Source organism: Strongylocentrotus purpuratus, unplaced genomic scaffold (assembly GCF_000002235.5).
Source record: "Strongylocentrotus purpuratus isolate Spur 01 unplaced genomic scaffold, Spur_5.0 spur5_scaffold_17, whole genome shotgun sequence".
Taxonomy (NCBI): Eukaryota; Metazoa; Echinodermata; class Echinoidea; order Camarodonta; family Strongylocentrotidae; genus Strongylocentrotus; species Strongylocentrotus purpuratus.
The window spans coordinates 28,974,530-28,992,570 of NW_022145602.1; the positions used below are offsets into that span (position 1 = coordinate 28,974,530).

The following is an 18,041-nucleotide window of genomic DNA, read 5'->3' on the forward strand; positions in this document are numbered from 1 at the left end:
TCAAAGTTTACGGCACGCGCGGATCTGCGTTATCTTTATCTACTATACATGGGCAAAAACATGCCTATACAAAATTCATTTTAACTCTTTAGAATAGATAGAAACTCCCAATATTTGTTCATATGTGGATAGATTATGAGTTGGAGATATGATTTCATGTCTCATTTGACCCTCAATTAACTCATGACGTCATCATAATGGCCTCCGAACTCAAAATTTAAATTTTGATATTATGACGTTTGCATATTTTTGGACAATTGATTGTATCTCTGTAAATATTGATTTTTTTTTCTTGCAAATTTTGATATGTTCTAGCTGAGATAATTTTCTACAAATGCAGTGCCCACAATTTTCCGGTTTGACAAAGGTATCATGTCGTATTTTTGCGATTAAAGGAGGCATGTCAATTTTTCACATTTTGCGTGTATTGTCTATGGGACATGACTATTTCTCAAAACTGGATTCTACATTTCCCTCTTTCGCGAGCAATATCTCCGTTGTTTTAGCTTTGTTTTTGCTGAGCTTAGAGTATATTATAGCTGAGACAATAAGCTATCTCCAGTGTACACTTTTTTTCTCGATCATATGCCGGGATCATGCTCATATTTCACTTGCAAAGTAGGACTTCAGAATTCCATTTCCCGTTTACGTGTAATCGCTAAGGGAGATGTTTTGGTATATCAATAACGCACTTGACTTCCAACCTCGAGATCCCTGGTTCGAGTCCGGGTGTCTCCAACAATTTTTTCTCCACTTTTTTTTCCTTTTGACCTTTTACTGTACCATCTCCTTTGATTATTTAAACACGTAGAATCGCAAATAATGTCATAAACAACCCTTTTTAGTTTATTATTACCCTATTTTCACTTAATCCATTACTTTTTGCGTGTAATCCCTATGGGAGATGACTTTTTCTCAAATCTGGATTCTACATTTCTGTCTTTTGCGAGCAATATCGCCGTTATTTCTGCTTGAATTTTAGTGATTTTTAAGTATGTTGTAGCTGAGACTATATGCTATCTAAATCAACCCTTATTTTTTCAATAAGATGTCAGGATCGCGCTCATGATCATGATCATTATCATCATGATTATCATTATCATAATGATGATAATCATTTATCAATTACATTTTCATTTCTTTGAATAAGATAAAATCGTCAAAAGGTGTTCTTCATGATGTAAATTAGAGTCAAATGTGTAACTGGTTACTGCACAGAGTCAAAGGTCATACATTGTTTCAATCTATCTTCCCTAGATCCATGATGATCAAGGAGACACAATTTAATCTTGACATATGGATAGATCATAATGGGAGAAGCATATAAATGGGAGAAGCATTTTATAAAATAATATATCGTGTAATGCATTATTCGTTATGTAAACCATTATCATACATATCACCTAATTCGTCTAAGTGACGAATTAAAATCTAGTTTCTTCTTCCTATTATTCTTCCTCGAATTTGTTCGCAGGATATCTCAAGACTGAATAAAGCCATTGTTATGAATCTTTCAATGATGATAGATCTTAGTCTAACTTAGAACTGCGTGAATTTTCAAAGACTCAAAGTCATCGTGACGTCATCCAGGCGCCATTTTGTGAAAATTAAGTAATGATCATATCTTCATAACGAATAGTAATTTTTCATTCATATTTATCATGATTAAGATCAATATCCGTCCGGTCAATTTAAGGTCAATAAACGTGCGTAAACGCGCGTGTACGCGTTCGTGCGCGCGTTAATGCGCGCGCAAAAATTTAAAATACTCTAAATCGTCTTAAATTTTTTTGCATACGTTTCAGGCCATTTAAAGCATTTCGCAAAAAAATCGCGCACACGCGCATGCGTGCGCGTTTCCGCGCGTACTGGCATTTTGCAACATAGAATCGCCGAATTTTTTCTGTCATCATATTTGGCACATTTTTCCAAGCATTTTGATAATTGTTCACCTTTTATTAACGCAATGAGCGTCCGTCAAAGTTGACAGCACGCGCGGATTTGCGTTATCTTTATCCACAATACATGAGCAAAAACATGCCTATATAAAATTCATTGTAACTCTTGAGAATAGATCGAAACTCCTAATATTTGGATAGATTGTGAAATGGAGATATGATTTCATGTCTCATTTGACCCTCAATTAAGTCATAATGTCATCATAATGGCCTCCAAACTCAAAATTTAAATTTGCATATTATGACGCATGCATATTTTTGGAAAATTGATTGTATCTCTGTAGATATTGATCATTTTTCTTCTCAATTTTGATATGTTGTAGCTGAGATAATTTTCTACAAATGCAGTTATCACAGTTTTTCATTTTGACAAAGACATTATGGCGTATTTTTGCGAATAAAGGAGGCATGTCAATTTTTAACATTTTGCGTGTATTGTCTAAGGGACATGACTATTTCTCAAAACTGCATTCTACATTTCCGTCTTTCGCGAGCAACATCTCCGTTGTTTTAACTTTGTTTTCGGTGAGCTTCGGGTATGTTGTAGCTGAGACAATGAGCTACCTCCAATGTGCACTTCATTTTTCGATCTTATGCCGGGATCATGCTCATATTTTACTTGCAAAGTGGGATTTTAGAATTCCATTTTCGTTTACGTGTAATCGCTATGGGAAATGTTTTGGTATCTCGGTAACGCACTTGACTTCCGACCTTGAGTTCCCGGGTTCGAGTCCGGGTGTCTCCAAAAAAAAATTCTTAACTTTATTTTCTTGTTGACCTTTCACTGTACCATCTCCTTTTGTTATTCGAACACGTAGAATAGCAAATAATGTAATAAACAACCCTATTTACTTTATTGTTACCCTATTTTCACTTAATCCATTACTTTTTGCGTGTAATCCCTATGGGAGATGACTTTTTCTCAAATCTGGATTCTACATTCCTGTCTTTTGCGAGCAATATCGCCGTTATTTCTGATTGGATTAAGTTGATTTTTGAGTATGTTGTAGCTGAGACTATATGCTATTTAAATCATTCCTCATTTTTCAATAAGATATCAGGATCACGCTCATGATCATGATCATCATTATCATAATGAAGATTATCATTTATGAATTACATTTTCATTTCTTTGAATAAGATAAAATCGTCAAAATGCGTTTTTCATGATGTAAATTAGTGTCAAAGGTGTAGCTGGTTACTGCACAGAGTCAATGGTCATATATTGTTTCAATCCTTCTTCCCAAGATCCATAATGATCAAGGGGACACAATTTAAACTCGACATATGGATGGATCATAATGGGAGAAGCATTTTATAAAATAATATGATATAGTGTAATGCATTCTTCGTTATGTAAACCAATATCATACGTATCACCTAATTCGTCTAAGTGACGAATTAAAGTCTAGTTATTAATTGTTTTTGTTAATTAATATCATTATTATTATTATTATTATTGTTATCATATCATATTTATTTATGTATCATTGTTATCATTAGTAATTGCTCACGCTTACTGGATGACTGGGATTACGATGATGATCATCTTGATTCTCTGGCTCAGAACTCGACATCTCTTCCTGATTCAGGGAGTCATCTCCTCTCACCGGCAGCTGCAAATAATACGTATGAACCAAAACATGTATTCATGTCCTTAATTTAGATCCTAAAAACATGGGGGGGGGGAGGAAAGTCATATTGTGTATTTTTGCTTTTAACAAATACCGGGTAAACGAAGAACATGGATGTCTGTTGGGTAACACTTTACTAATTACACTTTAATAATTAATATCTACCCCAATCTGAGAAAAATTACAGAATATTGATTAGAAATTATCCCCAACCCCTCCTCCCCCCCCCCCCCAACCAAAAAGCAAACATGCATGTTCGCTCGTTACTTCATGTAAACAAAATGGCTAAAACTTTATTCCTTTTTTTAAAGTGGACCCCGGATTGGTTAATTGATTATTCATTTAATTTAATTTATATACCACATACCACGAATCTTGCCGCACGATTGGCCTAAATGTGGACACGATTGAAAGGATATTTACCATATCTTGGCGGTCCTAGTGACAGTATGATTTTATTATTGTTTTGTGTTTATATGTTTACATTATAGAAAGAAGATATCTATCCTTGGTAGTCTTTGGAGCTTTAAGGACATTAACGATGAAGTGCTGTTCCTTTATGAGCAATTAATAATCAATAGGAATATTAGTGCAAACCATACGAATACAGAAATTTTCAGGTGAGTATGTGTTTGTTATATTATGATTTAATAGATATTATTATCATCACTCCTTTTTGAGTCCGAAATTGTACATATTTCGTTATGTCGATTCCCGAAACAGGAGGAAAAAACGACCCCCCCCCCCCTTCAAAAAGACCTAGTGGAAAATGATTTAAAAAAACAATAGGCAATTTCACCCATAACCAGCATACCGCAAATGTGGTGGTCATGTACTATAATTGTGTTGTTATTATTATTATTAGTAGTAGTAGTATTTTTAATATTATTATTATTTTTAATATTATTATCATTATCATAAAGTTATCAATATTTTCATTACAATCATTATGAATATCATCAATAGTGTTGATATTGTTATTATCATTATTATCATCATCTTTATCATCACGATTATTTTTTTTAGTATTATTGTGAAACAAATCAGCTCATTTTAGACCCGTCCGAATTTGTTTTGTTTTAACTCTTTGAATTGGAGTAGTTCTCGTAAATTGTTATGTGATAAAATGTATTAATAGTGAGTGTCAAAAAAAAGTTTACCCAACTTTGGTAGCTTCCAATTAAAAAGTTATAGCTTATGTGACTTTGAATCATATTTTATGGTAACAAATAACCGATATCCTGTGTAAATATACAACTTTAATAATTATGCTGCCGAGGATGACTGAACAGCAGGCTTATCAAAAAGTATTGTCAAAATCCTCCTTTACCAAGTTTAGGCTGAAGCAATGAATGTTGGTGGGTCAAAAGCCATTATATGTGTGTTATTATCTCATACCGAAACAATTGCTCCTTTATTTACATTGACTATTAGGCAGTTGAGAAAAAAGGGTGTTAACATCAACTCAAACTCAAAGAAATGCTTATTACAAGCAAAATGTATGATATTCTCTTCGTTATGATGATTACAATCTTGCCATCATTCGCATCTCTTGATTAAGGTAACCTTCTCAGTGAGTGATACAATACGTCGCTGTTTTCACGAAGTGACGGTAGTGAAAAAAAATTGCATTCACTTTGCGTTACGATTTTCCTCACTACCGTCACCTCGTGAAAACGAGGACGAATATGGCTAAAGTTTATCAGGGATGCTACTTTTATGAAAGGCTGTTGTCAATTTCTTTGATGTTTATCATCATAAATGTTCTTTCTTGCATTTGGATTTAGTAACCTTTGAGTTTTCGATCGCTACTCGACATAAACACCTTATGCTCCTTACGCGTGTGAAATGGCGCAGTGGAGAAGTGAGCAGACAGAACTTAGTTATCATGAGACAAGAAGTTAGTAGGCTGTTGAAAATAATTAAAGGTTATCATATCGATTTAAACAAGGTTCTGTGAAAGCCTTGTTACATTTCATCATTTTAAACAATGGCACACTGAAGCACGAGGCACAATTTAACTTTTAAAAGGATTTAAGACCAAAGAAGCACATGCATATGGCCTAACCTACTAACCTAACCTAAAGCCCAAACTTGGATCAAGGTGATTTCGACAACACTAGGACCCTGGTGCCTTTTTATCCGTGGCAGAAATTATTATGAATAGGGTATTTTTGAACAGAAAATAGGTTACTCTTCAACCTGAATTCATTTTCAAAGTCATATTAATTATGACTTTTCAATAAGGACCTACCAAAGTAGGGTAAACTTTTTATTGATATATCCTGTAGATACGTTTACCCTTTTAAGTACTTATCCCTTACTTCAGACAGGAGCTGGCGGCACATCGGACCGAATTAAAAGATAGTTCGGAAATTATTCTCCATCGGGAAAATTGCCAAGTAAATGGATCATCGAGGAAATTAAAAAGAACGTCAGCAGAACTATTCAGTCTATTCCCGAAGGTGAGTGTAATGTTAGGGATAGAGTTTACTTTCTTCTACGTAGCTTCAATCTTTGGAAGCACCAAACAATCTTAAAGTGAAGATTTTTGTATTTGTATTAATCTAAACGATGCACCTTGGGCCCTCCAGAGCCTAAAAGTATGTTGCAGTGTTCATTTATCTTGAATAACCTTAATACGTATATAAATACACACACATGTATATATTTTTATATTTGATATATATATATACATATATAATAAAGGGCCTATTCTTTTTTTCCAGAGTGATCCATTCGGCCTACCCCAGAAGAAGAGATATCCCTCGTGTGCAATCGTGGGAAACAGCGGTTCAATACTACACAGTGGTTGTGGAGAACGTATTGATGAACACGATTTTGTAATTAGGTTTGTCAGGTTAACCTTTTTGATTTTGGTTTTATGGTATGGTATGATATTTGATATTATCCGGGAGAGGTGAAAATACCTGTGTTAATGGTTGCGTTTATCGACCAAATTTTTGGCTAGAATCAGGTTTCTCAAACGTCTTTCAGGCAAATTTAGAAGGTGATAAACGCAAAGCCTTTTTTAAAGGGCTTTAGATATGGGCATATCTAAAGACGCAAAAAGGTGTGTTAAAAAAGGCAAGCCCCGATAAACGCGCCCTATACATGTCATTGATTAGTAAGCCTCTCTTATTTTGAACTCTCAGATGCACACCCACAAAAATATTAAAGATGTAATGTTGGCAAAGTTAAGAGGTAAGATTTAACAAACAATGAAAATGAAATAAAAAAAAACATGACAACTAGGTAATTAAGGGGTACAGACGATGTATGAGGGGCGATTCCACTCTGAAAACCCATTCACAACACGAGGTCTAGGTAGCCAATGTGCCAAGTTTTTTGCGACCACATTTTCGCACTTATACGTCGTCAATGTTGTTGCTGATTTTGTTGTTATTCATTTTCTTTATAGATGCAACATAGCACCATTGACACCTTTCAAAGAAGACGCTGGTATGAAAAGTAATTATATCACAATGAATCCAAGTCTCTTCTATAAAAAGTAAGATTTAAATTTATTTATGTATATTTATTTATACGTCTGTACAAAACTGACCAGCTGCGCAGACTGAAGGAGAGTTCAGAACTAGAATACTATAATATAATAATAATAATAATAATAATAATAGCCTAATAGTCCACTCCAAATTTTATTAAACCGAAACGGAAATTCTTTTTGCCCAATTGATCGTGAGCCCGGCAGCCACTGAGCAGCGCCGGATCGACGTTGCTCTATCCCTTATTGTTGAACGCCAAACAAGGTAGCAACAACTCCTATCTTTTAACGTCTTTTTGGTATGACGCGGCCGGGGTTTGAACCCACGACCTCCCGGTTGTGAGGCGGACGCTCTACTGACTGAGCCAACACTCCGGTAACAAATGGAAATGGATGTTAACAATAATCATAAATATACAGAATTTACTAAACAAATTTTTCGTTTTCCTTTTTTTGACAGAGCTGTCAAAACGTATCTTAACTTCTTTCAAAAAATATACCACAATTTTGTTTTCCCTTTCATCTTTTCCCTTTTCGTTTCTCAAAATTATCATTTTAAAAAGCTCCAAAAGGCAATCTTTCCCATTTATCGGAATTTCTAAATCCCCTTAAAAACAACATTCTTTTTTCAGGAATCAAATTATAAATTGTCTTCAAAACCAATTGGTATAGTTGGAGTTTCTAACAAAATAGATTCTTTTAAGTTATCAGTCCAAACTTAGTTTAGAAAAACAAAAAACTGCTGTCGCTTTCGCTTTTTTATTTTCAATGGTTGTTATCAATTTCGCATGGAAATAAAGTTTCCTTTAACAGTGGCGGATCCAGGGGTGCACAGGGGGCACGTGCCCCCCCCCCCCCCGGCCAAAAAAAATATGTTAAAATCAGCCCTAAATTCGCCCGAAATATACTGAAAACCGGGGCGTGCCCCCCCCCCCCCCCCCCCCCCGGCTAAATTTAAAAAAAAAAAAAAAAAAATTATTTAAAATTTTTTTTTTTTTTTTTAAATGGAAAAAAAATGTCAATGGCTGGCCTAAAAAGGTTACCTTACCTCAAATTTTCAACAACAAAAAGTGTCTCTTGCCCCCCCCCCCCCCTCCCTTATTCAGCGGCTGGCTGAGTCGTTGAGATTTTTTTGGGACTAAAAAAAATATATATATTATGTTTTCTTTCACACACGGTGCCCCCCCCCCCCCCCAGCAAGAAATTCCTGGATCCGCGCCTGTTTTATATTCTAATATTCTAATATTCTAATATAACTCTTTATAGAAGAGTGACTGTTTTCTATGCGTAATATATTTAATATACCATAAAATCTGAGCATCCAAATGAATATAATCCTGTTTCACAATATCATTTATTTATGACCAGGCTCTCATAATTTTTAAATAAAACCTTGGCAATTTGCCGACGGAATATTTTTATATCATGTATCGATCAATAGTACGATTCAAAAGTAAATTGATACCTCCTAAAGGTTGGAAATATAAAATTGCAAAGTCTTTCCAATAACTTTCTGTGTCATCAACTATTCTTCCAAGCCATATCAATCTGAAACTATGTATTAACCTGTTTAAATCAACCATTCTTATTCCAACATCTGTATAATCTCTAACTATCATTTTTCTTTTCACTTTGTCAACTTTTAAATTCCATACAAAATTGTATATAATATTTTCTATTTTGTTTACGATATAATTTGGTGCTGAACAAAACATAATCAGATTAAATATTTGACTACTTAGTATTGTCTGAATTATGAGAACTCTTCCTATAATTGTAAGGTTTCTCTTCCGTCAATTGTCTACTATTCTCTGTATCTTTTCTAGTTTCGTTTCCCAATTTAATTTCACCACTAAATCTAGGTCAGTGTCTATATAAATTCCTAAGTATTTGATACAGCCATCTGTACAATAAAGGCCAAAGGCTTGAAAGTTCCATTTATGCTTTGCAGGACACAACCATTTCAAAATTGTTTTATCTTTATTGAGCACTGGGCCAGTAACGCTTCTAAATCTTTCTAATTCTTCTAAAATACATTTTTCAACTCTTTCTGATTACCAGTATTTCCCAAGGGAATCCCTTTAATCCTGTCATTCTTTCTTATTCTATCTGCCATAGTTTTTACTGCTAAAATAAACAGCATGGCCGATAGAGGGCAGCCTTGTCTTATTCCTCTCCCTATCTCAAATTTCGTTCTCCATCCATTAACAAGTATTGAGCTTTCAACTTTTTCATACATCAACTTAATCCAGCAACGGAAATCTTCCCCAAATTTTAAAATAGTCAGACAATCTTCAATAGATTGAAATTCTACAGTACGAATGCTTTTCGAAAATCGATCAGCATTAGTGCCCCTTTCAAACATTTATTTTGCATATATTCCAGAACATCTTGTGTGAGCCTAATATCAAAACCGCTCATTCTGCTCTTAAATATACTATGTCCCTTTTGCAGACAACATCAAATTTGTAGAACTTTGCAGGAATTATAAATATGTCATGTATATGTCCTATCTGTGAAATGTAAACGTTAGCAGTGTCCTATTATTCAAATTATACAAGGAAATCTGTTTACTTTCTAGACTTCACTGTCAGACACTATTGAGTGACTGACTGGCCTTTTTTCTTCTTTGGTAATAACATCCATAAAATGAGCTGTAAAGGGTATATGAGCATTTGTCTACATCAACAACCCACTTCTTGTAATGGCCAAAATTAAACTGATTGAGTCTTTGCGCAGCATAAAACGTACAACCGTTCAGTACAATGGTCTGAAAATCAGACTATTACTTACTGGCTCTATAGCTCTTAAGTCGCGTCGACAACTAATAGTCGTTATTTTCCCACTTAAAAGAATTTTCAAGCCCCCCTTTTTTAAGGGAAGTTCAAAATTAGTATTATCTTTCACATGCCGTTGGAATTTACCCTTTTCATTTTTTGGACCTGCAAATGAGACATAGTACCTTTAATGTAACCTACTTGATTTTCATGTATGATGTTCTGTATTACTTTATGTTGCCTATTTGCCAGCACTGATACCATTATTTTGTAATCGTAATTCAACAGAGTTATTGGACTCCAATTATTTAAATCTTCTATCTCTCCTTTTTTTGTGGATCAATGAAAAAACTCCTAATCGTTGTGTTTTTGACATGATCTTATTAACAAAATTTCCATTCAATGCATTGACAAGCATAAACTCAATATCATTCCAGAATTCTTGGTAGAATTCTGTAGTCAAACCATTTCCTCCCGGAGATTTATTTTGAGGCATCTTAAATGCCGCTTTTCGACAATCTGTATTAGTCAACAAACCTTCACATAATTCTTTCTCTTTCTCAGTTAACCTGTTTACCGCGGTACATTCAAAATACTTTTTAACCTCATCTTTTGGTACATTTTTACTAGTATATAATTTTTCATAAAATAAAACAACCTCATGTAGAACATTAAATCGTTTTGTGACAATCTTTTTACCTTTTCGAAGTCTGGTAATGGTTTTCTTTTCAGCATTTTTCTTTTCTAAGCTCATAAAATATTTGGCGTTCTTTCCCTCCTTCTCTAACCATTTGACTCGAGATCTGATACTTGCTCCTTTACACTCTCTTTTAAATAAGTTATCCAGTTTACAGTTGATTCTTACATAATCCTTTTTAGTCTCATCAGAAATTTTATTTTGCTTATCCAGTTCTTTACTAAGGTTGGTAAATATTTGTTCCAACTTTCTCTTCAATTCGATTGTTTTATTTTCTTTCCTGCTATTATGTAAAAAGGTGAATATGCATGTGACACCTGTTCTACACATTTTTACATGATAGCAGTGAAGGGATGTTCCTTTGTCAACCTGAGGAACTGTATATTTTGCCCTCTTTCTTTGTCCGTCATGTTCATAGTGAGAAGAATAAAATTATGATAACTGGTTATATTGTTATTGAAATATCGAATCCCCTGCCCTACAGATATGGAGCACTGAAGAAAGATGCCGACATCAAAAAGTATAACCAAGACATTTCACAATACGGCGGTATGCTGAGTATTCCCTGCTTTGGTATGAAACAGGCGCATAATGCAAGGGCGATCAGTTCTTTTAAAGGTAAAGACCAGTATTGGAAACGCCCTAATTTCAAAAAATGAAATGGAAGCTCTATTACCAATCATGTGAAAGAATATGTTCTGACTAATACATGATGATACAAAATTTGCCGGGAAACCGCCCACTAATTGATATATTTGGTAAATTAGGTTATCTATTGGCTTGTGAGAGATAAACGCACGTGTTGCGCACGTGTGCGTAGTCCCATATACATCCTTCTGTGTACAGTGCTTGTAACTTTATGAAGACTGGGCCAAATTTTATATCATTTTGATGATTCCAGAACCTTGCAGTACATTAATGCTAGATGATCAAACTTTTCTGATAGATTTCACACCGTTTCTTTCGCAATGCAATCGCATGACCATAACTGGGGGGTGTTTCACAAAGATTCTAAGTCGAACTTAACTCTAAGTTGGACTTAAATATTATGGGAAGCCATTAGCATCTTTGAAAATGTTTTGTAAAAGTTATTTTGAAAGGCATAAAATGTTGATTCAAATCATTCATATTTTTTATCATCAAGGTGATTTCATGTTCTTGATGTGGAAGTTATAACACATTCTAAAATACTTGAATTTCTTCTTTTGAATATATTTCATTTTAAGGCTCCAATGGCTGTCCATAATTTTTAAGTCCAACTTAGTGTTAAGTTGTACTTAGGATCTTTGTGAAACACCCCCCCCCCCGGTCTTTATCTTTAAAGGAGAGAAACCGACAATTGTGTGCATGAACGGAAAGCACTTCAGTTCTGTCCGTGACTTCTGGAAGAAGAAAGGCGTGATAGATCGAAATCCTTCTACAGGTAATGACAATAATATTGTTCATATTTATAATCATAATAATATTAGTTATTATATTATTAAGAAAATTAGTATTAATGATAATGATAACAATAATAATAATAATAATAATAATAATAATAATAATAATAATAATAATAATAATAATAATAAACAATGTTTTATAATTATAAATACTTTGAATAACGATAATGACACTAATAGTAGTAATAACAATGATAATAATGATAATAATAATAGCTACTACTATTATTAATAATTTTCATAATATTGATGCTAATAATAAGGGGAACAATTGTATCTCATTAGTTCTTTTTTATGTAAACAATATGGTAATTGGTGAAAATGGGCTTAACCCCTGCAATGGTTTTTGTTTGTTCGTCTCTTTGTTTCTCTTTCTTCTTCCTTCCTTTTTTGTTTTGTTCTATGTTTATTTACACATATCTATAGTGATCTCTGCTAAATTCAATGCAGTGTTGGTAAACTTAGGTCTACTGCCGGAAAGGTGGTCCAGTACTTCACCAGTAGTACTTGCAAAAAATGTCTTGAGTTTATAAACTGTATTGTTATCAGGGGCTTCGCTAGACCTTTCTCAGTTGGGGAGGGGGGAATCATAGAGGCCGCCGATTACCGACAAAACTAGCTACCAAATACCGACAAATATATTTATGCCAATGTCCCAATGTCCACAAATCAAACCCTATAAACCCGGGGCCAGGAATTAAGTTATTTTTCAGTTTCCCCCTCCCTTTGACATTTCATTAAATTAGTAGATAAAGAAGACGATCCGTTGTACCGTTCTCGACTCTTAATTCTTGTTTCGCCCCTCCCGCGCGAAGTGCAGAAGCTATGACGTTTCATTTAATTATTAGAAAGAGAAGACGATTCATTGAACCGTTCTCGACTTTTGAGCCTTGTCTGAATTCAGTTTGCCCCGCCCCCTACCCCGCAAAGCGCGGAAGCTTTGACGTTTCATTAAATTATGATTACAGAAAGAAAACGATTCCTTGTACAACTCGACCTTTAATCCTATAGTCTGAATTCAGTTGCCTTTTCATTAAATTATTAGAGAAAGAAGACGACTCGTTGTACCGTTCTCTACTCTTAATTCTTGTCTGAATTCAGTTTCCCCACTGGGCCCCTTATTAATGGTACAAGTACAGTGTTACATATGTACGCATGGAACGTTCGTTCGCAAATCTGTGCATGCACAGCCAGAGTGGTGGGTAGCATGTTATCTCGATCCCGGCAGTGCTTGTCCCCGGTGCTTGTCGCAGCTAGCTTCTGGAAAGGACTAGTGTTACTGGTAGTGGCCATTTATTAAGGCCCATTAGTGATTTTGAAAAACATATGCTTTTCCTGGCTATTTGGGAATGTGTTAGTTTACATCAGAAATAGCTAGAGAAACGCGCATTTTGTTGAAAATCATGTGATATCACGAACATTTATAAATCACTTGTATACAAATGATGCACAGGTTTGAGTGCGTCGGTAGGGATTGTGTGCACAGGGTATCTTTAAATGGTTTGAACCCACAAGGCGCAGCCTAATTAAGCTAGTGGGTTTTAGACCAAATTCAAAGGCGTGCATCGCGTGCATCCAGTAAAAATAATTACATGGTAATTGCCCAATCAGATTGCAGGGATTCTTCTACCCTTCTTATAATATGGAATTAAGTCATGGTTTAATTTCATTTGGGGGCGTTAGCCCCCCCCCCCCCCCCCCAAAAAAAAAAAAAAAAACTTTCACCCAACATTTCAATGATTGTAAGATTAGTTGAACATTTCATTGATTTACTTAATACCCAGGTAGGGATTATGTAAATTGAATATTCAAATACGGTTTGTTGAAAAAAGGAATGTCCAAGATGTCGGCTACTTATTCCTCAGATAAATGGTAACTGAAATGTGGGGTGAAGGTTTTCATTCAAAGTCACAGATGTAAAAAATAACAGTTTGTAACATGGAAATTACAACATGTACCTTCACCCCCATCCTGACTCCCATGAACACAACACTGAGTCTACCAGGGAAAGTTACAACACCTCAATAAAAAATGCAGTTCCTGTTCACTCATGCATAAAAGTTCGATTTAATAAACCGTGAAATTCACTCAGCAAATCATGAATGTATCTGACCCTCAATTTTGTAAGCTCCAAAGGATTTACCTCTCACAAACTGGTAGGTTAATTCCTGCGCAACCTAATTTGCATACCCTTTACAAAAGTGAGCAGTGCTCACCCAAGCATAAATTATTTGCGGACTTTTTGGTGTCATATGAAAGTTAAGTTTATGAGCTTTACATACATATAAAACTTGTTCCCCAGAATCATACATTTTCGATGTAGCAGCCATTTCAAAAATGTATAGATATGCGTGAAAAAATGTTGCGATTAACCTCCGAGCTGAAAGTAGATACCTTGATATTAGCTGAATCTCATGCATCATCATTATCAGCCAATTATTATCATTATTACATGGATTTTTATTATCATAATCCAGGAAGCTGTAATTAATGGAGATCCCGTCCAAGAAGCCCCTTTGAAGTCATCCGTGGCACCGCGCGTCTTTTGTTTCCCCTACCGTAATCCCCTTAATCCCCCTCCCAAACCGTACAGATACCTAGTAGCACTGAGTCCTCCCTTTCCACACACAACCCTGCCCAGCGAGCACGGCGGGTTTTGCTTTACCGGCCCGTACTTGGGGTGAATAGTGGTGATAACTTGACAACTTCTAGCCCTAAAATCAATAAATGCGCAAACATATAACACAATTTCATTAAGTTATTTAGGAAGATAAACCTTTGGACTACCTTCCTAGCTATGTACAAATTTCGGAAATTTTCGGAAAATGTCAATAATTAGATGAAAAAAATCATGATGATGAAAACCTTTCATTCGCTATAACTCATGATTTCCTTGGTCGATTTCGCTGGTTGAAATGGCCATGTCTTCAGTAGAGCTATCCGAGAACGGAACAGGCATTTTATGACTAATAGAAAGTTGCATCGGTCATATGTTGTGAATTCTGTATTTTATATGTTATAGCTAAACACATCTTCACTGAACATGACTTAATTTTTCGGTGCCACGCATGGCTTCAAAGCTCGATGCTTGCATATTTTTGCAAAAGAGTGAATAGAGAACTTAGAGAAGCAGATGGCGTTGCGTAACATTTCGTACTATTTGGAATGCCAGAGAGGGACTGTGCATTGATATGGACAGCTGTTGATGGAAATGATGGCTGGAGAGGGTTACATTTCTTGTTGTTAAGCCAGGTTAATCTTGAATATTTTTCCCTCGGAAAATTCTTTCGAGACGGTATCTCCATTCATTACAGCTTCCTGCATAATCTTAAGATATTTTGCTGACATGTGTTTTCTTATTCATTCTATTCTGCAGGTTTCTACTTGGTTTCAATGGCCGTGCAGCTTTGTGATGAAATAGACCTCTACGGTTTTTGGCCCTTTTCTTCGCGACTGGGAAATAACAAGACAAATGTACCTTATCATTACTTTGACGGTATGTCAGGTGTAAAGGCCGGAAGTTCCCACCAAATGAACAAAGAATTCAGCACTCTTCTCCAGCTCCATGTTCTAGGCATTTTAAATTTAAACATCGGATCGTGTAGTTAATGAATAATATCAGCCCGTTCGTAGATGCTATCTGCGCATGGACTGATGAATAATTATAATAATAATTATTATTATCAGACCAATATATACAGCGACCCTACTAGGTAAATATACTCTACTGCGCTGTGATGAAGAAAGAAATATACAGCAAAAACAAAACCTGCAGTGCTACTTTAAGGACACCCAACCAAAATCGATTTAAAAGCTTCTAAAGCAGGGCTCCCACTTAGCCGAGTTGTAGCCTCGAGTTGTGGCGAGCTGGCGCGATCTTATGGCAAGCAGTTTTATCATTAAAACATATTTCTTGATATCAAGAATTCAATTCTTGATATCACGAAATCGATTTCCTGATATCACGAAATCGAATTCTTGATATCAAGAATTACCAATGCTTTACAACATAAAATTATTTCTTGATAACAAGAATTGATTTATTGATATCAATTAATAATAAAACGGCTTGCAATAAGATCGCGCCAGCTCGCCACAACTCGAGGCTCCAACTCGGCTAAGTGGGAGCCCTGCTTTAAAAGAAATGTGTCTTCAGTGAAACTTTGAAGACGATAACAGATAAGGCTTCTGTTATTTCTAGAGGTAGATTATTCTGGAGCCGCACAAAATAAAGAGCAATCTCCAAGAGTGTGTTCTGTGTCTGTGTGACGTAGCATTAGAAACAGCTTGTACGTCCTGTGTGCTTCGTAAGTTAAATGAAGTTAAGCCCCACTGCACTACTTAGAAAACAATGCCTAAGCGGTGCCCGTTGGTCCCCATGATCCTCTTTTTCTTATGTTAATTGAGAGCTGAGTTGATGAGATAACCACCTATCAGTGACCACGCTGGGAGGTCTAATCCCTCCTGGCCAAACCAGTGCAGACAGGTTTTAAGGAAGTTATGTAAGTTATGTGTAGTTATGTAAGATATGTGAAGTTATGTAAGTTATGTAAGAGGCGAATGCTGGATACGTGTTCATGAAGGTTATGTAATAATTATCCATTTATTCACCCATACACAGGTGGAAGTAGTATTTTAAGAGGGCAAACAACAGGTATTCATGAAGCACCTGGACTATTCCATTAAAAATTTTCACTTTCCAGAAAATCATGAAATTTACTATATTTTTCAAAGACATTTGTCTACCACGACAAATTTAGTATAAAAACAAAAACGCCTTACAAATGCTTTTTTTTATTTTTTATCTCAGTGGTATACCAGAGAATTGAGGCATATTCAGGCATTATTTTTTTTTAATTCTTACTCTTGGGCAAAAATGTAGAAACAGTTTCGGTCAAAGCATCCTATCTTTAGGTTCCATTATTTTTTGAATGATTGTGATTAAGGAAACGAGGGGGGGGTGGCTCTTCGTGGCCTATTGAGGCAAAATTACAGGGGTTAATAAAAGCGGTCGAAAGTGTCATTTCCGTAACGCTACTTTTTTTTTTTTTTAGCTCTAAAAAGGAAATTTGTAATCCATTAGTTTTTGCAGCTTGTATTTATGTTTACATTATGATTATAAACTTCTATTGATACCCCAATTAGTCTCATTGAATCCTTAAACTCATCATGGACTTTTCAAACTGTTCACAGTGGTGACAAAACACGCACAAAAATACACAATTTTTTTAAAACACCAAAACCATTCCTTACATTCTATTGAATTGAATTCTGAAATACATTCATATATAACTAGACAATCATCTCATTTTCATATACCACTTATCAAAACTTCTGTCTTTAAAAATTCAATTTTCTTTAAAGGACCAATTTTATGGAATGAGTTACCTCCTAATGTAAAAGCAAGTCCAACTCTGAATACATTTAAAAAGAGATACAAACAATTACGTTTTTGTGAATAGTATTTTATTAGTTGTTATATATATGCAATCAGGTGTTAGATGTTAGGTGTTAGTTGTTAGTTGTAAGGTGTTAAGTGCTGTAGGTTAAAATTCTTTATTATGTCGCAAGGGACCAGCACCACACAAGACTTAATTGTTCTTTCTTGCTGGTTCCTCATTCGTATATTTGTATTTTATGTTTATCTTTTCTTATGTTATTTGTATGTTGTTTACTTATCTGTAAATATCAATGTTATACTCATGTATGTTTTTATATGACGAAAGAAATGAAATGAAAAAACGTCAATTCACATTAAAAAAAAATGTTTAAAGTCACAATATTATGTGCTGTAGCCTGTAACTGCCTAATCAATATGATGATTTTTTTTCTACATGGATTTAAGTTAGTTTGTTGCTAATTTATGTTTGTATGTCGAAAAGGAAATTAGGAACTTATCAATATAAAAGAGATATGGCACTTTTCCGAATAAAAAGCGACACTTTTCAAAAGGGAGCACTTGTAACAAAGGGAAACGGGCAGCTTTCGAATTAGACAGGAAATTATCATATTTATTCAATTAAAT

At 34.9% G+C, this 18,041-nt stretch overlaps 1 protein-coding gene across 1 annotated transcript; it reads left to right on the top strand.

Moving 5' to 3' along the window:
* Positions 1–372: 372 nt before the first annotated feature.
* LOC100887845 (CMP-N-acetylneuraminate-poly-alpha-2,8-sialyltransferase-like) lies at positions 373–15,879 on the top strand. The gene is made up of 9 exons (XM_030988352.1): positions 373–377; positions 3,462–3,587; positions 4,084–4,212; positions 5,922–6,057; positions 6,322–6,443; positions 7,014–7,103; positions 11,056–11,189; positions 11,896–11,994; positions 15,393–15,879. Exons 1-9 carry the CDS (start codon positions 373–375, stop codon positions 15,623–15,625), a joined length of 1,074 nt encoding a protein of 357 aa, XP_030844212.1. The 3' UTR covers positions 15,626–15,879.
* The last annotated feature ends 2,162 nt before the right edge of the window (positions 15,880–18,041 follow it).

Coding starts and splice junctions, on each gene's coding strand:
- LOC100887845 (XM_030988352.1), top strand. Junction 6,058..6,321: donor TATTCAGTCTATTCCCGAAG/GTGAGTGTAATG, acceptor CTTTTTTTCCAG/AGTGATCCATTCGGCCTACC. Junction 11,190..11,895: donor GGCGATCAGTTCTTTTAAAG/GTAAAGACCAGT, acceptor TTATCTTTAAAG/GAGAGAAACCGACAATTGTG.